The 24,644-nt window shown below is 36.9% G+C and overlaps 1 protein-coding gene and 1 long non-coding RNA gene across 12 annotated transcripts in view; one reads left to right on the forward strand and one right to left on the reverse strand.

Moving 5' to 3' along the window:
• Positions 1 to 24,644, forward strand: part of RYR3 (ryanodine receptor 3) — a 1,083,635-nt gene that overhangs the window by 784,974 nt on the left and 274,017 nt on the right. For 7 of the 11 annotated variants that reach the window (XM_053697970.1, XM_053697969.1, XM_053697973.1 and 4 more), the window contains 5 exons: positions 5,688 to 5,702; positions 12,675 to 12,845; positions 13,834 to 13,893; positions 14,536 to 14,667; positions 20,210 to 20,322. In XM_053697970.1, coding sequence (XP_053553945.1) covers positions 5,688 to 5,702; positions 12,675 to 12,845; positions 13,834 to 13,893; positions 14,536 to 14,667; positions 20,210 to 20,322 — 491 coding nt within the window. The remainder of the gene's footprint in view (positions 1 to 5,687; positions 5,703 to 12,674; positions 12,846 to 13,833; positions 13,894 to 14,535; positions 14,668 to 20,209; positions 20,323 to 24,644) is intronic. The other 4 variants (XM_053697971.1, XM_053697975.1, XM_053697980.1 and 1 more) reach the window with 1 other exon arrangement.
• LOC128645177 (uncharacterized) overlaps positions 5,636 to 24,644 on the reverse strand; it is a 79,705-nt gene continuing 60,696 nt past the window's right edge. The window contains exon 2 of the long non-coding RNA XR_008400084.1: positions 5,636 to 5,969. This is a non-coding gene — a long non-coding RNA (uncharacterized LOC128645177). The remainder of the gene's footprint in view (positions 5,970 to 24,644) is intronic.

Below are 24,644 nucleotides of genomic sequence, written 5' to 3' on the forward strand. Positions count from 1 at the left end.
CAGTGACGTCAGACGCCGGAAAGTTTCAGTCAGCCCCGCTCGAGGTGAATACCGGGCGAGGGGAAAAGACACCTACCTCACGGATAAGGATCTGGTAAAGTACACGGCTGGATGTTTTGCTAAAGTGATATCTTACACAATAAGAGAACTTTGGAATTGCAAGTGTATATTCTTCCAGTTACACTGTTTGGCAGCTATTGTTCTATCAATTTGGCAGCTTGGTGGTATTTGATTAATGAAACGCTGACTACATACTCAGTTACTTTTTATATGGAGAAAAGACATTTCTATCTGACCCTTTTATAACGAACTGATTGGGACTGCTCTATACAATATATATGATTTTTAAATCTGTGGAAGTTTTATCGTTTGTATTTTTTAGTATTCCAAGTTTTTATTTAGTAGTATTTCGCTTGGGGAGACGTCCCTTTTATATGTGTTATTGTATGCTTATGTGTTTTTAATAAACTGTATAAGTGCTTGATACCTTTGGCTTTTTTAGCGCCTCCCTTAGTACCTGTATATTTTTTCTCTTATTTTAGACAACTGTAGGGATATTTGTCTTTTTAAGGGGGTGTTTGGTTATCTATTTGGCCTAGCGCACCTATCTCTCTTTTATTTTATAGTGTTCCTTTGTTATCCAGAGCTTCAGGTAGGCGCCTCAGTCAAATGCTGAGGTGTAGAGGTCCTTAGTTAGAAGCGTGTTTAGAGAAGCTGAAATGTTAACAATGTTCTGCTTAGCTTTTAATGCCAGTAGCGCTTGGAATCTATAAGTCCTGATTATAGCAGTAATGATGCGGAATGACTAATTAGTCAACAGACAATTCCGCTCTGTGTTAATTTTGAAAGTGACAGTGGGGTCAATATAAATAATATTTATTTTTTCTTATCCATTTTGCCAAAAATTAATTTATGTCATGGAACAGGAGTCTGTTCCTATAGACAAATGCAAATTTGTACTTCATGTCTAGATACGTCTTTAAAATGTAAATATAAACTTTTTTGTTTCTGAGCTAAATGTCTCTCTGGATGATGTTGTTCAGGGAATTTCCACAGCTTTCTCCTCAAATGTCCCAAGCATCTATGGCATCACATACAGTGCCCTGCAGTTCCTCTCAGACTCCTGGAGGAGTTTATTTGTCTGCAGAAATTGCTGTTCAGGTATCTTCTGTTTTATCCACGACATTATCTGCTTTACCTATGCTAAGGGGAAAACGCAAGAGGAAAATTAGAGATTCAGTAGTAAGGTTTCTGTTCTTCCTACTGCTACACAGATTGCCCTCCCTCATAAGTCTGATCAGGAGGATATGTCAGTAACTTTTGAGGGTAAAATCTCAGATTTGGACAGTATAATTCATTTATCTGAGACTGAAGAAGTAAACTTCAGATTTAAGCTTGAACACCTTCATGTACTGTTAAAAGAGGTATTGGCTACTTTGGATGACTCCGATACTTTTGTCGTTGTCAACCCTAAATAATCTAGTAAACTGAATAAATACTATGATGTTCACTCCTCTGTGGAGGTTTTTCTGTTTCAGACCGTGTGATGGAGATTTTTTTACAGAAATGGGAGGAACCAGGGATACCTTTCTCCCCACCTCCTGTCTTTAAAAATATGTTTCCTGTTGCTGACTTCATTAAAGTTTCATGGTGCACGGTGCCTAAAGTAGGTTTTTTTTCTACTCTGGCTAAGAGAACTTCGATCCCTATAGAGGATAGCTGCTCCTTTAAGGATCCCATGGACAGAAGCAGGATACTTATTTGATCTTTTATGGCATTGTATTGCCACTGTAGCAAGGCTGCATCTTATTGGTGCGAGGCCTTGTCTGAATCAGTTTTATCTGAGACTCTGTTGGAGAAGATCCAAGATAGGATTAAGGCTCTCAAAATTGCCAATTCCTTTATTTCTGATGCTAACGTTCAAATTATTAGACTGGGAGCCAAGATATCTGGCTTCATTGTCTTAGCCTGCAGGACTTTGTGGCTAAAATCTTGGTCAGCTGATGTTACCTCTATGTCCAAGCTTCTGGCGCTTCCTTACAAGGGTAAGACCTTGTTTTGGACCTGATCCGGCAGTAATAATTTCTGATGTTATGGGTGGAAAAGGGCCTTTTCTTTCACAAGACAAGTAGAACAGACCGAAAGGACGTCAAAGTAATTTTTGTTCCTTTTATAACTTCAAACAAAAGTCTTCCTCTTCTAAGCAGGAACAGTCCAAGTCTTCTTGGAAACCCATTCAGTTTTGGAGCAAGGGGAAGCAATCAAAAAAACATGCAGCTGAGTCTAAGTCAGCATGAAGGGTCTGCCCCCGGTCCAGGATTGGATCAAGTAGGGGGCAGACTTTCCCTGTTTTATCAAGCATGGATACGAGATGTCCAGATCCATGGGCTGTGGACATAGTGTCTCAGGGTTGCAAAATAGAATTCAAATCTCTTCCTCCCAAGGGCAGATTTCACCTCTCAAGATTATCTGCAGATCAGGTAATAAGAGAGGCATTCCTGAACTGCGTTCGGGATCCTTCCTCACTGGGTGTCCTTCCAGTTCCAGTAAAGGAACAGGGTCTAGGATTCTAGTCAAATCTGTTCATGGTTCCCAAAAAAGAGGGAACTTTTCGACCCATTTTAGACCTAAAGTGTCTCAGCAAGTTTCTCAGGGTACGGTTCTTCAGGATGGAATCCATTCATTCCATTCTTCCTTTGGTCCAAGAGGGTCAGTTCATGACGACCATAGACCCGAAGAACGCGTATCTTCATGTTCCCATATTCAGGGATCATCACCAGTTCCTGAGATTCGCTTTTCTAGACAAGCACTTTCAGTTAGTTGCTCTACCATTTTGCCTTGCCACAGCTTCCAGAATTTTCTCAAAGGTTCTATGGGCTCTCTTGGCAGTTGTTTGGTCTTGGGGAATTGCAGTGGCACCTTACTGGGATGAAATTTGGTTCAGGCGCCATCTTTTCAACAAGCTAACTCTTATTCAGAGATCTTGTTGTCTTTTCTACGTTTCCACGGATGGAAAGTAAATCTGGAAAAAAGTTTCCTTGTTCCAGCTACAAGGGTGGTTTTCTTAGGGACCTTAATAAATTCCCTATCTATGAAAATTTTTCTGTTGGAGGTCAGAAAATCCAAAATTCTCTCCTCTTGCCTCTCTCTGCAGTCTACTGTTCAGCATAAGTGGCTCAGTGTATGGAGGTAATGGGTCTGATGGTCGCTTCCATGGACATCTTTCCTTTTGTTTGAATCCATTTTGAGGACTCTGCAATTATGCATGCTCGGACAATGGAACAGAGACCATGCAGGTCTGTCTCAGAGGATGGATCTGGATCAGTCGATAAGGGACTCTCTTCTGTGGTGGTTTTCTCAGGAGCATCTGTCTCAGGGCACATGCTTCCGGAGACCTTCCTGGGTGACTGTGTCCACAGATGCCGGCCTGCTAAGCTGAGGAATAGTCTGGGATTCGTTAAAGGCGCAGGGATTTTGGACTAGGCAGGAGTCTGCTCTCCCCATAAACATATTGGAGTTGAAAACGATTTACAATGCTCTGTTGGCTTGGCCCTAATTGTCCTTAGCCCGGATTTATAAGGTTCCAGTTGGACAAGCTCACTATTGTTGTCTTTCTGCCATCCACAATCCAGGAGTGTACAACTGGGAAGCTGATTTTCTGAGCAGACAGACTTTTCATCCTGGGGAGTGGGTTCTCCATCCGGAGGTGTTTTCCAGGTTAACCCTCAAATAGGGAGTGCCGGAACTGAATCTGATGGCGTCCCGGCAGAATGCCAAGCTACCAAGGTACGGTTCTAGGTCAATAGATCCACAGGCAGTCTTGATAGACCCTCTGGCGGTTCCTTGGGACTTCGGTCTAGCATACCTGTTTTTCTCTGTTTGCTCTTCTCCCCTGAGTCATTGTTCATATCAATCAGGAGAGAGCGTCAGTAATTCTGCATGGCCTTGCAGGATCTGGTATGCAGACCTAGTGAAGTTGTCATTTCTTTCTCCTTGGAGGTTTCCTCTGAAGAAGGACCTTCTAACTCAGGGTCCATTCCTTCATCCAAATCTCGTTTCTCTGAAGCTGACTGCTTGGAGATTGAACGCTTAGTTCTGGCTAAGTGTGGATTTTTTGAGTCGGTCATTGTGACCATGATCCAGGCTCGCAAGCCTGTTACTCAAAGTATTTCCCATAAGGTATGGCGTAAATACCTTTATTTGTGTGAATCAAAGGGCTACTCTTGGAGTAGGGTCAGGATTCCTAAAATTTTGTCTTTTTCTCCAGGAAAGTCTGGAGGAAGGTTTGTCAGTCAGTTATCTGAAAGGTCAGGTTTCTGCATTATCTATTTTGTTGCACAAGTGTCTGGCAGATGTGCCAGATGTTCAATTTTTTTTATCAGGCCTTAGTCATAATTAGGTCTGTGTTTAATTCTTGTTCTTAAGTTTTGCAGCAGGCTTCGTTTGAGCCAATGCATTCCATAGATATTAAATTGTTGTAAGGTTTTGTTTCTTATTGCTATCTCTTCTGCTCAAAGAGTCTCAGAGCTCTCGGTTTTGCAGTGTGATTCGCCTTGCCTTATCCTTTATGCGGATAAGGCGCACCTGCATACTAAGTTGGGATTTCTCCCTACAGTGGTTTCAGAAATATTAATCAGGAAATTGTTGTTCCTTCTCTCTGTCCCAATCCTTCTTCTCATAAGGAACGTATATTGGACAACTTGGATGTTGTGCGTTATCTAAAATTCTACCTACAGGCGACTAAGGATGTTTTGTTTCTCAGGAAAGCGTAAGGATCAGAAAGCTACTGCTACTTCTCTTTCTCTCTGGTTGAGAAGTATTATTCTTTTTGCTTATGAGACTGCTGGTCAGCAGCCTCCTGAGAGAATTACGGCTCATTCCACGAGGGCTGTCTCCTCTTTTTGGGTTTTCAAAAAAAGAAGTTTCTGTGGATCAGATTTGCAAGGCCGCAACTTGGTCCTATTTGCATACTTTTTCCAAATTTTCCAAATTTGATACTTTTGCCTCAGCTGAGGCTTCTTATGGGAGAAAGATTCTTCAAGCGGTGTTGCCTTCTGTTTAGGTCTGCCTGTCTTGTTTTCCCTCCCTAGTCATTCTATGTCCTGTAGCTTGGGTATTGGTTCCCACTAGTAATTGATGATGTTGTGGACTCTTCATATCTTAGGAAAGAAAACAAAATTTATGCTTACCTGATAAATTTCTTTCTGGATATGGAGAGTCCTCGACCCCACTCTTAATTTAAGACAGTTATTTTTTACTAAACCTCAGGCACCTCTACACCTTTTGTGTTATTCCATTTCCCTTCAGTCGAATGACTGGGGATTATGGGTACGGGAGTGACACTAAACAGCTTTGCTGTGGTGCTCTTTGCCTCCTCCTGCTGGCCAGGATTGATATTCCCCACTAGTAATTGATGACGTTATTGACTCTCCATATCTGGAAAGAAAGAAATTTATCAGGTAAGCATAATTTTTTGTTTTTTGTTTTGTTATAGTGGCCTCTCTGAAAATATAAAACATTGCTGTTCATTTGCTTTTAGCTATAAGCCAAGAGGAAGATACTGGCAGAGTGTATTTAACCTTTTCAGCATTCTTGACTTCTAAATCATATCACAAATAAATAAGGGATGTATGGCTCATTTTCCATCTGTTTTACTTAATTGTTTCCTGCATTTTTCTTTCACACAGCCCATGCAAGTGAAGGTACAACATGCATGATGTGTTTATGTAATAGCTTTAGATCTGGCCTGGCTCCATCCATTTTTTTGTCCCATCAGTCCAAGCAGTGGCGTCATCAAGGGCATATTCTTTTGACCTGGTTTATTAATAATTATGGTGGATGTTGATGTGAAGAGCACCTATTCTTTATATTAAAGCAGTTTCCTGATGCAAAGCCTGGACCATCTGAGCCGTGGTAGTTTGAAGAGTTTCCATGATGTCACTTGAGCACTTGATAAGTAGTTCTCTTGGCTATGTAAGCAGAACAGATAGAGATATTAAGTATAAAGTTTAGCATTTCAGCAGAATTTAAAATGAACAAGTGAAGAGTTAAAATGACTAACAGGAGATCCACGTGTTGTTTTTGAGCACAGTACAGTGTGTTAATGTATAATAATATCAACTTTACAGAATAATGATGTCCTGGTGCTCTTCCTCTCCAGGCCACCAAGCTTTCAAAACCCTTGTGATGCCATTGATGTTACTGTCATTTATGTGAGTTGATGTGTCATCCTATTTTAGTGCGTTCCATAGATCACTGTTGTAGAACCTATTCAAGGCACTGTTGTAACCAAAGCTTTGATGCTCAGCAAGCTATGTTTTGCCTGGAATTTTTAAACCTAGTGCTTCCCTTTCCTAAATTCGGATATACTTGCAACCCCCCGGCTAAAATGATATTACAATGTACTTGAAATTGTGCTGCATCTTGGATTGTTTCATCCTGTATCACATGGAGTTCATTGGCTGAAATAATTCAAGAGCAATGCAGTAAGGATAAAAATTGTATTACAACAATAATTACCGCTCTGCTGTACCTGAAAATCTGGTACACAAAGGCCAAGGCTGTCTGAGCTTGTATTACTAATAATATTAATCTTCAGATTAAAGCACTTCACCCTGTTGCACTCTGTAGTGAGGTCTCCACTCAATCCTCTGTGTAAGCAGCATCTTACATTAAAGTGGATCTTTATTATAATGTCATGGTATTAAATCATCACAGCAGCATTTTGGGCAGGCAAGCCCTTAAAGGGACAGTAAAGTCAAAATTAAACTTTCATGATTCAGACAGAGCATATGTTTTTAAACAACTTTCCAATTTGCTTCCTTTATTTAATTTCCTTTTTTTCTCTTGGAATCCTTTCTTGAAAAGCATGCCTAGGTAGACTCAGGAGCAGCAATACATTACTGGGAACTAGCTGCAGATTGTTGGCTGCGCATTTATGTCTCTTATCATTGGCTCACCAAATGTATTCAGTTAGTTTCTAGTAGTGCATTGCTGCTCCTTTAACAAAGGATTCCAAGAGAATTAAGCAAATTTGATGATTAAGTTGGTTAACATTTTTGCACGAAGTGAATCATATAAAATGTGGGGTTTCATGTCCAATTAAAGAGACAATAAAGTAAAAACTGAACTGTCATGATTCATATAGAGCTTTCGATTTTACAACATTTTCCAATGTATTTGTTCTCTTGTTACTTTTTGTTGAAGAGTAAAGGACTCAGGCACTTGCAAATGTCTTTAGCACTCTATGAAGCAGCAATTTTTCAACATTATTTGTAACAATATTATACATTGTTGCAAACACTGCTAGACACGTCAAAGTTAACCACATAGAGTCCATAATAAAATGGTCCAGAAGTAGAAAGGCGCCCCTAAAGGCTGTAGTTGGTAGTAGCAGTACATCAGGATCAACTCTTCATAAAACAATCACTTGGAATACTAAAATACAAAAAACAATGGTGCAGTATATCAAACAATCTTTACTCACACCAGACCCGTGTGTAGTCCCACCATGAAATATACTCACAAGAGAGATACACTATAATACAGTGCAATTCATGCAGGCTGAGTGTATCTGAGCTCCCCAGCTGGCTCTGTCCGGAGTACAGGTGTCACAGGTCTCAGGAAAAGTGATGGCAGTGCAGTCCACATTCAAGAACTCACTACAACGTTAGTAATAGTAAAAATCCCTTGTAGGGAAATTTATTTAATAAGAATAAAATCTATACAGCTGCAACGCGTTTCACAGTGCTGCTGGCGCTGTTTCCTCAGGCCGTATATTTAAAATGTTTTCGTTCAACAACCTGGGTAGTGTTTTCGGATTGTTGGCTACATTTAACCACCAATCAGCAAGCTCTACACAGGTGCTGAACCAAAAATGGGCCGGCTCCTAAGCTTATTTTCCTACTTTTCAAATAAAGATATCAAGAGAACGAAGAAGAATTGATAATAGGAGCAAATTACAAAGTTCCTTAAAATAACATGCTCTATCTGAATCATGATGAAAAACGTTTGGGTTTCATATCCTTTCAAGATTGCGATTACGCATATTAAGACATTAATATATATGTATATACATATATATTAACAGAGAACACACAGTTATCATAGATTGCTATGTATAGGCATTTTTAAGTGTTGTTTTTATTCTAACACCCCACATCAGCCAACTTTGAGCCATAAAAACTGCTTTGTGCACTTATTAAAAATGAAAAGCTATATTTTTTATTTATTTAAAACAAACATTTCACTTAAAGGGCCACTAAACCCAAAATCTTTCTTTCATGATTCAGATAGAGACTAGAAATTTAAACAACATTACAATTTACTTCTATTATTTATTTTGCTTCATTTTTTAGATATCCTTAGTTGAAGAAAAAGCAATGCACATGGTGAGCCAATCACACAAGGCTTCTATGTGCAGCAAACAATCAGCAGCTACTGAGCATATCTAGATATGCTTTTCAGCAAAGAATATCCAGAGAATAAAACAAATTAGATAATATAAGTAAATTAGAAAGATGTTTAAAATTACATTCTCTTTCTAAATCATGAAAGAAAAAATGTGGGTTTCATGGCCCTTTAATTAATGGGGGAACTTGGGGCACATTTTGAAATTTAACCAGAGGTTTAATCTTCTCAGCGCGAGCTGGTTATTTATTGCGCACCTGTAAACGGGTGAATCTTCCCATTTACAGGCACACGATAAATTAACGCTCCACTTGTAATCTAGCTAATTGTATTTACACATAGATAGTGTTTTATTCTCACAAATCCAAAACTTTCACCTTTCACTGTCCTGTATCAAAGGCCTTCCAGACTTCCCAATAAAAATGTAACATTTAAATGACAGAGCTATTGCTACTCATCCCCTCGTAGTACAAGTACACCCTCTGTAATCTCCCTTATAGTTAAATCTTACAAACCCCTCAAGTCCACTATATCTGAGGCATATTTGACTATTCTCTTTCCTTCAAATCCTACATCTAAACACTTAAAAAATCCAGTCACAGGAAAGTTTTGCATTATCTCCAAAACCAACTTAACATTAACCACATTAACTACATTGCTATATTGCTATTTTCTTTCTAAACTATTGAAACCCTTTAATAACCGCCTCTTTCCCTAATTTTAACTATTTCCTGCTCATACAGAATGATGGTTCAGGTGGTAAGAGAATGGCAGAACCATGTAAATGGGTTGGAGAAGGGAGTGTTTGGAGAATTAGGGCAAGTTTAAATCACCTGTTACCAGGATATGATACAATGGTATGTGCCATCTTTAAAAGTGGTTTTATGTGGGGATATAAGAGTAGGCCCCTTTGTTGCAATGGCCTTGGCTAGACTGCCTACCTTTGTTAGAACTCATTTGAATTGTCACAGACATTCTTGATATATTGAAATGGCTTTACATATTGGGCAAGCCTTGCTTGATTTTTTTTTTTTTAAACTAAGAAGATTACTGTTTAAAAGTGTTACTCAAATGTGGGTTTACCCGACCTCACTTAGTCCTTTGAAAAACGTTAGTTTCATAACCTTTAAAGGGGTAGCTCTCTATTCAGTTTTACCAGAGGTAGAGAATTAATGGCCTGAAACTGCGCCACTGCGCTATTGATCTACTTTTCTTGTATTGGAAGTAGACAATGTACATTAGACCTTCGTCGTTGTTTTTTTGTCAGCAAAACCAAAATTTTACAAATTACAAAAAAAATCTAACTTCATGATCAGTCCAACAGATAAGATTATGAAAAAGTTGTAAAAAGTGAATTTCACCGTTCATATAGTAAATTTGAAGAACTGGTAAAGTTGTTTTTAAAATAACATGCAAACATGTATGTAGCTGTGCTAAACAGGATACATTATGCTTGAAGTGTATGTATGTATGTATTGGGTACTTGTAAAGCGCGGCTAATCACCCGTAAGGGTCTCAAGGCGCTGAAGTAATGACACGTCTTGACTGAAATAATGTTACTCAAGGACAGCTTTGCCTGAATGTACGTGATATCTGCCCAACTATTTCCAAATTTATTCCATAAAATAACCAGTTTCTTTAAGATTAATAAATGGACTTACTTTTGCCTAAAATTGTGTTGCAGAAGTGTAAATTATAGCAGCCATTTCCTGTCAATGAGCAGTTGATCTAACTTTGGCATATTAATAGTTTCATCATGTTAATTTGTTTCTTACCTCGGAGAGCTAGATGTGTCCCGTAGGCCGTTGATCGGGTGATCGGGTGTCCCTGCTCTAGGGGAATTAGTTAGACTATGATAATTAACATTAGAAAATTGCATTTAAACATGACATATGAATAGATATGCTCTGATTTTGAATGTTGTTTTTCCCAACAGAATAGAATATAACTTTCAAAATACCAAAAATAATATTTATTCTGATAGATCTTGATTGCTAGGAATGAGTGTGAAAAGGGACATTTGTTCTACATTATTACCTTTGTTTTGTATAGACATTCACTGATCACTCCAAGAATATATAAAAAAAAGTTATATTTCAGATCAAAGGGATTGTCTGGGAATTAGCTTAATACAGTTTGTCAGCCAGCCATGAAAGGGTGAAACAGAAGTGCCCCACCAGCCGTCAGACTGCTATAAAATGCTTGCACAGCTCAGAGCTTTGGCTTACATCCTTAAAGCAATAGTCCCTCTAGTCTTGTCTATAATGTGAAGTTATCTGAATGCATTTACTGGCACAAATCTTCTTGTACTATTAAAATATCAATGATTTCACAGCTTGTGCCTGACTGCTTATTGTGTGATCTAAAGTACGGATTAGTCAAACAAAAATTGCTTTCAACAGGTTTGTTAATGTGCTTTTGGTATTTCACAAAGGGACTGCTGCTTTAAGTCTGAATCATTTATTTTACGTGCCTTGTCTTATGGTACTTGAAGTGTGGTCTGTTTATCCTAGTTCTCATAACGTCTCCAGTATCCGTTTTGTCTCCTGTGTACTACGAATGATAATTATGTCATTGGCAGTTTTTTGTTTTTTTGTTTTTTTACAGTTTGTGCCTCAGTGGGTTTTACAGTAGTTATTTAATTACATATAGTAGATTTAATGTATTATTAATAAGAGTTACAGGGCTGCAAGGAATGATGTGCTGGGGTTTTCTACAGCCATTTTAGGTTATGCATTCTTTTTTACAGTATTGCCAGTTCATTTGCGTAAAATACACAACTGAAATGTTGTAAATTACAGTTGGCCTAACCTAGTAGATTACATTTGACCTAATGTAGTAGATTACATTTGGCCCAATGGAGTAGATTACATTTGGTCTAACGTAGTAGATTACATTTGACCTAATGTAGTAGATTACATTTGACCTAATGTAGTAGATTACATTTGACCTAACATAGTAGATTACATTTGGCCCAATGTAGTAGATTACATTTGGTCTAATGTAGTAGATTACATTTGGTATAATGTAGTAGATTACATTTGGTCTAATGTAGTATATTACATTTGGTGTAATGTAGTAGATTACATTTGATGTAATGTAGTAGATTACATTTGGTCTAATGTAGTAGATTACATTTGGTCTAATTTAGTAGATTGCATTTGGTCTAATGTAGTAGATTACATTTGGCCTAACGTAGTAGATTACATTAGACCTAATGTAGTAAATTACATTTGGCCCAATGTAGTAGATTACATTTGGCCTAACGTAGTAGATTACATTTGACCTAACGTAGTAGATTACATTTGGCCCAATGTAGTAGATTACATTTGGTCTAATGTAGTAGATTACATTTGGTCTAATGTAGTAGATTGCATTTGGTCTAATGTAGTAGAATACATTTGGTCTAATGTAGTAGATTACATTTGGTCTAATGTAGTAGATTGCATTTGGTCTAATGTAGTAGATTGAATTTGGTCTAATGTAGTAGAATACATTTGGTCTAATGTAGTAGATTACGTTTGGTCTAATGTAGTAGATTGCATTTGGTCTAATGTAGTAGAATACATTTGGTCTAATGTAGTAGATTACATTTGGTCTAATGTAGTAGATTACATTTGGTAATTTGTGTAATACTGGTAAGTATTTGGCCTGGATTGCCAGTGAATCAAAAGAACTGATCTATTTACTCTGCAAGTGAACAGAAATTCTACATGATGGTTTGAAGGCCGAAGCTTCAGTAGCTTTCAGGTATTTTGTTAAATGTTTATCTCTCTTTGTTGAAGTTTCTGTAATGTGTTCATATTTTTCCTGGATAAGCACAGTATGGGTTAGCTTCTAGATGCTTATCTTGTATTTTGTATTAGACCATTATCCTCTATTGGGATTACAATGTAATTGTAAAATAACTTTTTTTAAGAGTTAAAGGGACCCAAAAATCCAAAATTTCACTCATGCATTTGAATGAAATTTCACTTTTATTTCATGAAGTTTTGAACAATCAAACAGACCTGAAATATTTTGATACAAATAAAAATTAAAAAAATGGATTATTGCTTACGGTATACTTATAATGTTAAAAATAAGTTATATTATGATTTGTGTGCACAAAGCTTCTGGGGTTGTTTAATTATATAGTTTGTGATGTTTATACCATGTTTTAAATGTATTTTAGATTTTTCATCCCTTTAATTAGTATGAGCAGTTTTTTGCTGGCTGTGTCTTTTGAGCTCACATCTTATACTTTTATGTTGTTATTTTTCCAGTCTGGAGGGCAGGATCAGGAGAGAAAAAGAACCAAGCGCAGGGGAGACCTTTACTCTATCCAAACATCACTAATTGTGGCTGCTTTGAAGAAAATGCTGCCTATAGGTCTTAACATGTGTACTCCAGGGGACCAGGAGCTGATTTCACTTGCAAAGACAAGATACAGTCTTGTAAGTGTGACACACTGATGCTATGTATACAGCTGGGTTTATTCTCCCCAATAGACTTTACATAACTGCTCTATGGGTAAGGCAGAGGAAAAACAGAACATTAAATACAATTGACCTGGGAAGCTGAGAGAGAAAGGAAAAGACAGTGACAGCGAAATAATGAGAAATAATGGCAACGGATATATCTGGCAATGGAGAGAGAGGAAATAATAAATCTAGCACGAAACTGGGTACCCTGACATTCTATCTCTTTTGCAAATACAGTGCCTAACTGTACTTAAAAAAATGTGTCCAACTGATGATGTGCAGAGGCCTTGTAGTTATCAGGTGATGCACAATTGTTATTCTTTACAGAGGTTCACTTATATATCTTCACGAGAGTTGTCTTGTGCGTATATACTTTTGATCTACAAAGAGCGTGTCACTCTATGCCTGTGTATATAAAACTATCTTCATACTGTATAAATGACAATCACAAATGAATTCTCTTATTATTTGACATGGGATCATCTTACAGATGTGTATATATATATATATATATATGTGTGTGTGTGTGGGGGGGGGGTTAATATGCTCCTGCAGGTTAGAGGTGGGATTCAGAACGTCCCCTACTGCAGATATTGACTGAAAGCATCACAATGTAATAAAATAAGGATTACCAACCAAATCTTTAAAACATTAAACTGCCACAGGTCTCAACATTTCTAGACAAAGTATAGAAGCCGGTTTTCTTCTTTTGACACAGGGCTATCTATATGGGCAATAACATCTGACTCAAATAAATACTAGTTATTAAATTTACTCTATTTTTGCAAAAATAGATAAAAACAAGTTAAAAGAAAGCGTATTCTGCAACCCCTGTAAATAACACCATGTTGTGCCATTTTATTCTTTTTTTGTGTTTTCAATGGGGAACATTACTAAATTTAATGAAGAAAGTGTCAAGTATCATAATTTCCACCTTATCATATTTACATTTCTTCTACAGAAAGATACAGATGATGAGGTCAAGGAGCATTTGCGCAACAACCTTCATCTGCAGGAGAAGGTGAGTTCTCTGCCAACCACACTGCATACTGTGATATTGTTGATTTGAGTCAGTATACTGTTTACTTATTACATCACAAATTTAGAAGTTATTTTGGGAGTGTTGCGTATCTGGCCAGGATCCCTCTTTCTGAGCACTGGTGGCTTAACCTTTATTACCAAGACTTTAAGATCTCCTGGAAGTGAGACTCACAACATCTTTGTTATCGAGTCACTGATTGTGTAATATTTTCTATTGCTTTCTCTGTGTCCTTTAGTGCTTTGGAATCAGCTGATCCTCTACCAATAAAATATATTTACTAGCTTTTGTGTGTTGAAGCAGAGAGATTAAGAACTCCTTGTAGACCAGATTTCCTTACGATTAGATTAAACAATTCATTTGTAAGTGCTTTCATCTTTTATTTACAAGTGGTTCTAAATGTGCACTGTAGAGACTGCACTTTACCCATCTCGGATTTCGCCTCCCTTTCTGACTCACACCTATCTATAATTAATTTACAGCTCTTTACTCAGGATCCTTGATTCCCTCTATTTTGCATTAACTGATATTAGTAATTAGTACCTTAAAAGCATCTTTGAGCATCTTAGACACCACTTGTCCTACATAGTCCAGCTTTGACCTTGCCTTTATTTTGGTTCTAAGTCTGAAGACCCAGCAGTGAAATGGCAACTCAATCTATATAAAGATATCCTGAAGAGTGAGGAGCAGGCAGATCCTGAGAAAACTGTAGAACGTGTACAGAAGATCTCTGCTGCTGTGTTCCATCTTGAACAGGTATGAGAAGCTCTTTCAACATATTATTTAGTGGGTGCATTTATCAAATTAAATACTACTTATTAAAGGGACACACTTTGAGATGGTAATATAGAATGATAAATCTTATATATATATATATATATATATATATATATATATATATATATATATATATATATATATATATATATATATAAACTCTGCAATATACTTTCATAATTTATTTTGTTCCTTTTTGCTGTAATTCCATTCTGAAATTGTGAGCTTTTCAGTTCCTGTTAGAAATGGAAGTGCAGAGTGCTGTTATATTCCACACAGCCATTGGCTACACACTCTAGTGACCTATTTAAAACTGTCCCTAATTGGCCACAGTAGAGAAGGTAACCTAAGTTGCAACATGGCAGCTCCCATTGTTTTGTAGACACTAAGGGGCTGATGTATTAAAGTGCGGACGGATATGATACGATGTAGCGTATCATGTCTGCCGCACATCGATAAATGCCGACAGCGTTTATCATTGCACAAGCCGTTCTTGTGAACTTCTTGTGCAATGCCGCCCCCTGCAAATTCACGGTTTTCGGGGGTGTCAATCAGCCCGATCGTATTTCTTTGAATACATCTATCTAGCATTTCTTTAGTGTTTAATGTCCCTTTAAGAAAGAAAGAACTCCAAAATATTTTAGTCCCATTAAAAAGTTGTTGTTTTTTCTATTTAAAAAAATGCACTTCTTTCAATAAAACTCGAACCTGATTTTAATGTAGAATATCACATATTCTGCAACATTAGAGTATTTCTTTACTGTAAATTGGCTTCATCTAGAGCAGAGCCTCTTACATTTTTTTCACCCCTTTTTAATTTGGGGTATTTTTTATGACCCCCATTATTATGATATAGTCCAAACCAAACCCCTTGTCAGATGGGTATACAATTTTTAGTTTTTTATATGTTAATCTACCACGTAAATTATGGGATTATAAATAAATTTAACTTTTGTTGCCATTCCTTAGACTCAAACTCATGTACCTTCCATGTAGGCTTCTCCCTAACATGCAGTGATGAGCACCTCCCATGCATATGCAAAATCAGAGAAATGTTACTCATTAATACATACATACACTCACTCATACACTCACTCAATACATACACTCACTCATACACTCACTCATACACACTCACTCATTAATTCATACATACATTCACTTATACATACACATACAAACACACTCACTCAATACATACATACATACACTCACTCATACACATGCACACTCACTCATTAATACATACATACACTCACTCATACACAGACATACAAACTAACCACTCACTCAATACATACATACACTCACTCATACACACACATACAAACACACTCACTCATACACACATATACAAACAAACACACTCACTCAATACATATATACACTCACTCATACATACACACTAACTCATTAATACATACATACACTCACTTATACACACACACACACATACATACAAACACACTCAGTCAATCCATACATACACACACATACTCATTAATACATACATTCACTCACTCACTCATTCACACACACTCATTAATACATACACACACTCACTCATACACACACATACATACAAACAAACACACTCATACATGCATAACATACACACATTTGTAGTACATTATAAAATCTTGTGGGGACCCTCTAAAAGTGTTAAGGGACCTCCAGTTTAAGAAGCACTGCTCTAGAGGATGAGCTGGAATAATCAGCTGTTCCATAAAAAAATCTTTTGGTCTAAAATCTTTCGGCTAGATTACGAGTTTTGCGTTAGAGGCTATGCGGTGCTAATGAGCAGTTTATGCTCACCGCTCACTTACAGACAGCGCTGGTATTACGGGTTTTTACAAACCCGTCGTTAAAAGACAAGAAGTGAGCGTTGAGCAAAATTTTGCTCATTACCGCACTCCAATACAAGCGCTGCTTAAGTCAGCGGTGAGCTGGTGTAACGTGCTTGTGCACGATTTTCCCATATCAACGGGGAGAGCTCTCTGAAAAAAAGTCTAACACCTGCAAAAAAGCAGCGTTTAGCTTCTAACGCAGCCCCATTGATTCCTATGGGGAAATAAAATTTATGTCTACACCTAACACCCTAACATGAACCCAGAGTCTAAACACCCCTAATTTTACACTTATTAACCCCTAATCTGCCGCCCCTGACATCACTGACACCTGCATTATATTATTAACCCCTAATCTGCCGCTCCGGACACCGTCGCCACCTACATTATACTTATGAACCCCTAATCTGCTGCCCCCAAATGTCGACACAACTTACCTACACTTATTAACCTCTAATTTGCCGCCCCCAACATCGCCGCCACTTTAATAAACATATTAACCCCTAAACCTAATCCTAACCCTAACCCCCCCTAATTTAAATATAATTTAAATAAATCTAAATAAAATTACTATAATTAACTAAATTATTCCTATTTAAAACTAAATACTTACCTATAAAATAAACCCTAAGTTAGCTACAATATAACTAATAATTGCATTGTATTTAGTTTAGGGTTTATTTTTATTTTACAGGCAAGTTTGTATTTATTTTACCTAGGTAGAATAGTTACTAAATAGTTATTAACTATTTAATAAACTACCTAGCTAAAATAAATACAAAGGTACCTTTAAAATAAAACCTAACCTAAGTTACAATAACACCTAACACTACACTATAATTAAATTAATTCCCTAAATTAAATACAATTAAATAAAATTAGCTAAAGTACAAAAACAAACAAACACTAAATTACAGAAAATAATAAACAAATTACAAGATTTTTAAACTAATTACACCTAATCTAATCCCCCTAACAAAATAAAAAAGCCCTCCCAAAATAAAAAAGCCCTACCCTACACTAAATTACAAATAGCCCTTAAAAGGGCCTTTTGCGGGGCATTGCCCCAAAGTAATCAACTCTTTTACCTGTAAAAAAAATTACAAATCTCCCCCCAGCATTAAAACCCACCACCCAAACAACCAACCCTACTCTAAAACCCACCCAATACCCCCTTAAAAAAAACCTAACACTAACCCCTTGAAGATCACCTTACCGGGAGAAGTCTTAATCCAACCGGGCCGAAGTCCTCAACGAATCCAGCAGAAGTGGTCCTCCAGATGGGCAGAAGTGGTCCTCCAGACGGGCAGAAGTCTTCATCCAGACGGCATCTTCTATCTTCATCCATCTGGCGCGGAGCGGGTCCATCTTCAAGACATCCGATGCGGAGCATCCTCTTTTTTCCACAGCAACTGAAGAATGAAGGTACCTATAAGTGACGTCATCCATGATGGCGTCCCTTTAATTACGATTGGCTGATAGAATTCTATCAGCCAATTGGAATTAAGGTAGAAAAAATCCTATTGGCTGATACAATCAGCCAATAGGATTGAGCTGGCATTCTATTGGCTGATTGGAACAGCCAATAGAATGCCAGCTCAATCCTATTGGCTGATTGGATCAGCCAATAGGATTGAAGTTCAATCCTATTGGCTGATGGCATCAGCCAATAGGATTTTTCCTACCTTAATTCCGATTGGCTGATAGATTCCGATTGGCTGATAGAATTCTAAGGGACACCATCTTGGATGACGTCACTTAAAAGAACCTTCATTCTTCAGTCGCCGTGGAAAGATGCTCCGCGTCAGATGTCTTGAAGATGGAACCGCTCCGCGCCGGATGGATGAAGATAGAAGATGCCGTCTGGATGAAGACTTCTGCCCGTCTGGAGGACCACTTCTGCCCGTCTGGAGGACCACTTCTGCCGGATTCGTTGAGGACTTCGGCCCGGTTGGATGAAGACTTCTCCCGGTAATGTGATCTTCAAGGGGTTAGTGTTTTTTTAAGGGGGTATTGGGTGGGTTTTAGAGTAGGGTTGGTTGTGTGGGTGGTGGGTTTTAATGTTGGGGGGGATTTGTAATTTTTTTTTACAGGTAAAAGAGCTGATTACTTTGGGGCAATGCCCCGCAAAAGGCCCTTTTAAGGGCTATTTGTAATTTAGTGTAGGGTAGGGCTTTTTTATTTTGGGGGGGCTTTTTTATTTTGTTAGGGGGATTAGATTAGGTGTAATTAGTTTAAAAATCTTGTAATTTGTTTATTATTTTCTGTAATTTAGTGTTTTTTTTTTGTACTTTAGCTAATTTTATTTAATTGTATTTAGTTTAGGGAATTAATTTAATTATAGTGTAGTGTTAGGTGTTAGTGTAACTTAGGTTAGGTTTTATTTTACAGGTAAATTTGTATTTATTTTAGCTAGGTAGTTTATTAAATAGTTAATAACTATTTAATAACTATTATACCTAGATAAAATAAATACAAACTTGCCTGTAAAATAAAAATAAACCCTAAGCTAGGTACAATGTAACTATTAGTTATATTGTAGCTAGCTTAGGGTTTATTTTACAGGTAAGTATTTAGTTTTAAATAGGAATAATTTAGTTAATTATAGTAATTTTATTTAAATTTATTTAAATTATATTTAAGTTAGGGGGGTTAGGGTTAGACTTAGATTTAGAGGTTAATAACTTTAGTATAGTGGCGGCGACGTTGGGGGCGGCAGATTAGGGGTTAATAAATGTAGGTAGGTGTCGGCGATGTTAGGGACGGCAGATTAGGGGTTAATAATATTTAACTAATGTTTATTTTTTTAAATATATTTATTATAGTGGCGGCGATGTCCGGTTCGGCAGATTAGGGGTTAAAAATTTTATTTTAGTGTTTGCGATGTGGGAGGGCCTCGGTTTAGTGGTTAATAGGTACTTTATGGGTGTTAGTGTACTTTTTAGCACTTTAGTTAAGAGTTTTATGCTACGGTGTTGTAGTGTAAAACTCTTAACTACTGACTTTAAAATGCGGTACCAGTCTTGACAGGAGAGGGTCTACCGCTCACTTTTTGGCAGACTCGTAATACTGGCGCTATGCAAGTCCCATTGAAAAAAGAGAATACGCAATTTACGTAAGTGGATTTGCGGTATTTCCAAGTCTGGCCAAAAAAGTGAGTGGTACACCTGTACCTTCAAGACTCGTAATACCAGCGGGCGTTAAAAAGCAGCGTTGGGACCGGCCAACGCTGTTTTTTAAGCCTAACGCAAAACTCGTAATCTAGATGTTTGATTGGCGGGATTTACACATCAGCATTTGAATTTCGTAAGAGGTTCAAAAGATGTTTTTGTGTTATAATTATAGATATTTGTGGTTTTACAGCACTTTTTTTTTATTGATGCAGAAATATGTAACATTCATCAAATTAAATGAACCTTTCTCTTAGCAGTTTGATTGAAGGGATGGATTTTGCTTTTAGTTTTCAGACTAGACAAAAAGTTCCCAAACCTGTTATCGTTCAAAGCTAACAATCATCTGAGAATATTCCCACCTGAGCGCAATCTGTTTTTCTAGCATGGAATTCTAACCCTCTTGGTGTCACCTAAGGACATGTTTAGGAACCATTTAGATACAACACAGAAGCCATCCTAATAATTTGCACATTTGTGTGTAATTTGCTTATTTTGTCACAGGTAGAGCAACCCTTGAGATCTAAGAAGGCTGTCTGGCATAAGCTCCTATCAAAGCAAAGGAAGAGAGCTGTGGTTGCCTGTTTCCGCATGGCACCGCTGTACAATTTGCCAAGGTTAGCTTCCATAGATGTGTCGTTATTTCTTATTTTCTATTGTGTTTGATGCTGTTTGGGGCTGAGAATGGCCTACTGGGCATGGTCTCTTGTGCAGAATAACAAGCCGTGCCCCTGCTTTATATTTGCATATGTTGCCTTGTGTGGAGTTTGCAGTTTACATCGTGCCATGTTAGGAAGGGACCTTTATATTATATTACTTTTTTTGTAGCAAAACCTAAAATAGAACTTCTGCTGTTCTTATTAAGAAGCTAACTTTCTTTGGGATTGTTTATATGTTAGCTTAGTGTTATAAAGGATCAACTCAGTGTGTTTATGTAGACATAGTATATATATAAAACAGTCCTGCATTGCTAAAGGCATACGAAAAATATAATTTGCTAAATATACAGGGCTTTAATGCTGTAGAACAGTCCTGGGATGCACACTTTGAAAAGCCTGGTGACATTCTTCTAGTCTAAATTGACAATTAAACATGTAGTATTGCTCTATATACAGACAATCTCATAACTGCAGTGTCCGTTTTAGGTCTTCAGTCTCTTTTTGGGAGGGCAGGAGTGGTTAAACACAATTTGGAGAGGGGGAAAAAATTTGATGGGGTTTCAAAGGGATAGTAAACCCAACTTTTTTCATTCGTGATTTAGATAGAGCAGGTCATATTAAGCAACTTTTTAATTCACTCCTATTATCAATTTGTCTTCGTTCTCTTGGTATCTTTATTTGAAAAAGTAGTAATGTAAGCTAATGAGCAGGCCCGTTTTTGGTTCAGCAACCTGGCTAGCGCTTGCTGATTGGTGGCTACATTTATACACCAATAAGCAAGTAAAACCCATGTTCTGAACCAAAAATGGGCTGGCTCCTTTGCTTACATTCCTTCTTTTTTAAAATAAAGATACCAAGAGAACGAGAAAAATTGATAATAGGAGTAAATTAAAAGTTGCTTAAAATTGCATGCTCTATCTGAATCTTGAAAGTTTAATTTTGACTTTAATGTCCCTTTAAGTTTGTGTTTAAATGGACATGAAACCCCAAATTTTTCTTTCATGATTCAGATAGAGAATACAATTTTAAACAACATTCCAATTTACTTCTATTATCTAATCTGCTCCATTCTTTAGATATCATTTGTTGAAGAAATAGCAATGCACATGGGTCAGCCAATTACACGGGTCATCTAAGTGCAGCCACCAATCAGCAGCTACTGAGCCTATTTAAATATACTTTTAAACAAAGGATATCAAGAGAATTAAACAAATTAGACAATAGAAGTAAATTGGAAATGTGTTTAAAATTTCATGTTCTTACTAAATCATTAAAGAAAAAATGTGGGTTTCATGTCCCTTTAGTGTCTCTTTATAGTCCCTCTTCTTTCTGGGAGACACAAACTTTCTCTAATGCTTTCCAGTATCAAAAAATATATCAATTATATTGTTTGCCCAGAATTTAAAAGCAATTTATGAGATGACAAAATAAATAGATAAGATTCAGTACATAGTACCACTTTGGCCGAATTATGTGCTACAGAACTACAGCTCTTACAGTGATTATTTTAGCAATAGAGTGAATTACCCATTTTATAATGTATGAGATTGCAAGTTATCTGTCAACTGTGTATTTATCAGAGCTGATCAATGCATACATATTGTAGGTATATAGGAGGCCTTGGGCAATGTGAAAGGTTTCTTTTAGCAATTCTCAACATGCATACCTGGTATATGCATGGAGGTATACATGTACCAGTATGTCATGTATACTGTTAACATAATCCATGCAAAAAATAGCTTTGCACATGTATATAGGAGACATTAGAAGCAAATTCTCTTTCAGTAACAGCAACTTCATCTGAAGTTTTTCACATCAAGCTTATAACTTTCATTTAGTAGATAATTAGAGGCCGAGTTGTCACATTTACATTAGCTAGGTATAAGTTACTTAAAGGGATATGAACCCCAAACTTTTTTCTTGTATGATTCAGATAAAGCGCGCAATTTTGAACAACTTTCCAATTTAAATATAGTATACTATACTATAAATTGCTTCATTCTATTGTGATCCTTTATTGAAAAGAATACCTAGTTCGGCAAAGGAGCAGCAAAGTACTACTGGGAGCGAGCTGCTGATTGGTGGCTGCACATATACCTGTATGCCTCTCATCATTGGCTTACCTAATGTGTTCACCTCGCTCCCAGTAGTCCATTGCTGTTCATTCAACAAAGGATGCAAAGAGAGCAAAGCAAAGTAAATTGGAAAGTTGTTTAAAATTGTATGATCTATCTGAATCATGTCTCTTTAAATACAAAAATAAGATAGACGAAGCAAAGTCATTTCTCTCAGAACAGGTCTAAGTATATGTGTGATCTATTATAAAGTATGTAAGAGTCAAAGCGATAACAATAATCTAGCCCAGAATATTATCTTTATATAAATGTACAGTACATGATATAATACAGTAAGAGTTCTGTATGTTGTAATAATAAACTAAGAAACATGTAGTGCATTTGATACAATAAGCTAAAACTCAAACAAAACAGATGTAAGTTATATGCAAGAGATATACATTAACTGATATCTACATTCTATAATAATATATAAATGTATATATATAAAGGCAACACAAAGTACTAGATAAAATATTTCAACACACATCCGTATTATATAATAAAATGTCTCACATGCGCACAATATAAAAATGCAAGTGATGATTACACAATAAAAAACACCCATGTTCATAATATAAGGTAGTACATTTGTACAGATTATAGACAGTATCCAGAGCTGTGTGAATAATACTAATGTGACAGTGTTGAAGTCCATGTTTAAAAGGACATTAAGCTGCTACTCACCAGTCTATGGTTTTTACTCCTGTATTTGCTACTCTTACTCCAATTACAGAAGCCAATTGGTAACACTCTGCACCTTTATACTGGGAACCGCCATCTTATACTTGCATTGTTCCCTCCTGTGACAGAAGCTATGCACTTTCACAGATCAGTGACGTTGTCAGTTTTTTGACAGCTCCACGTCGGATTAAATTTCACACTAGAAAGCAGAAGAGTTACAGTTTGCAGCTTTTTTTCCCTCTCATAACAAATGTAAAAAAGCTCTCAGGAATAATAAAGAGCAACTGCAAAAATGTACATCTTCCGCTCTGTATTGTGCGGCTTACCTGACATACACAATACAGCTTGTCAAGAAGACAACAATATCACCAATCTGTAAATGCACACCGCTTCTGTCACAGGCTTCAAGAATACTTAAAATCCAAGATGGCGGCACCCAAGACACTTTTAAAATGAAAGAATAGCTTTGAAGAGAGCTGCAGACATAGGAGGAAAAGCAATTACATGGTGAGTATTAACCATACTACTGTAGTTGTACCCACCATTTTAATGCCCCTTTAATACTGCAATGTCCCATGATATAAAAAAGGAATATTGTTGACATACAGAAACAATCATATACACAGTGTAATGCAGTTACCTGTATGTGAATATAAAGTAACTTTGTAATTAACATCTACATGCATTTTTATAGCGCTTTTCATCAATGATGACAAATGCAAAACCAACTCACATGTACAACATATATTACTGTACCATATATAGTCCCAATATAATCTTTCAAATAAAACACAGACATGTTTCCAAATGGTCACCCTCTTTTAGAGAAGGATTTTGTGTCAGTTAGATGCTACAGGCAAATTATATGCATGTGCAAAACCTTTTTATGCATAAAATGCTCCTTTGTTTGATAACCCTTTTGTTTATTTCTTGGCATAAGACAATTCTTATCCTCTCTAATCCTAGGATAAGAATATTGTGTGTATTGAATAATTTCCAATGCCAACCGTTTGTGCATTATAGTTTTATGTTTTCCGTCTTCCTAGAAAGTCATTTACTGTGTGTGACTTTTCTTTCTGCTGCTGGCGCTTGAATAAAAACCTATATGCTTTTCTTCAGACACAAAATTAACAATTTCTTCCTGAGCTCCTACCAACGTATTTGGCTGGAAAAAGTACATGAGAACTCAGACTATGACAGTCTTATACTCGTGTTAACGGTAATGTAGCTTGTGGCTAAACCTCTCCTTGTGCACACAAGTATTCCACCCCGGCCATGATGTGATGTTTTCATTGGCTTGTACAATTTTCAAAAGATATTCTGATTGGTCAGTTTTCTGAAGAGGGATACTTTAAGGTTATTTACCACTTCTTTATAAGCTCTTTGATTCCTGAATGTTTATTTTGTCCTCAGTGCCACTATTGAAGGATTCTTGACTAATTTATGTTATAGTTTGCTATAAATACACATTTATGGTCTTGA

Source organism: Bombina bombina, chromosome 1, assembly GCF_027579735.1.
Source record: "Bombina bombina isolate aBomBom1 chromosome 1, aBomBom1.pri, whole genome shotgun sequence".
Taxonomy (NCBI): Eukaryota; Metazoa; Chordata; class Amphibia; order Anura; family Bombinatoridae; genus Bombina; species Bombina bombina.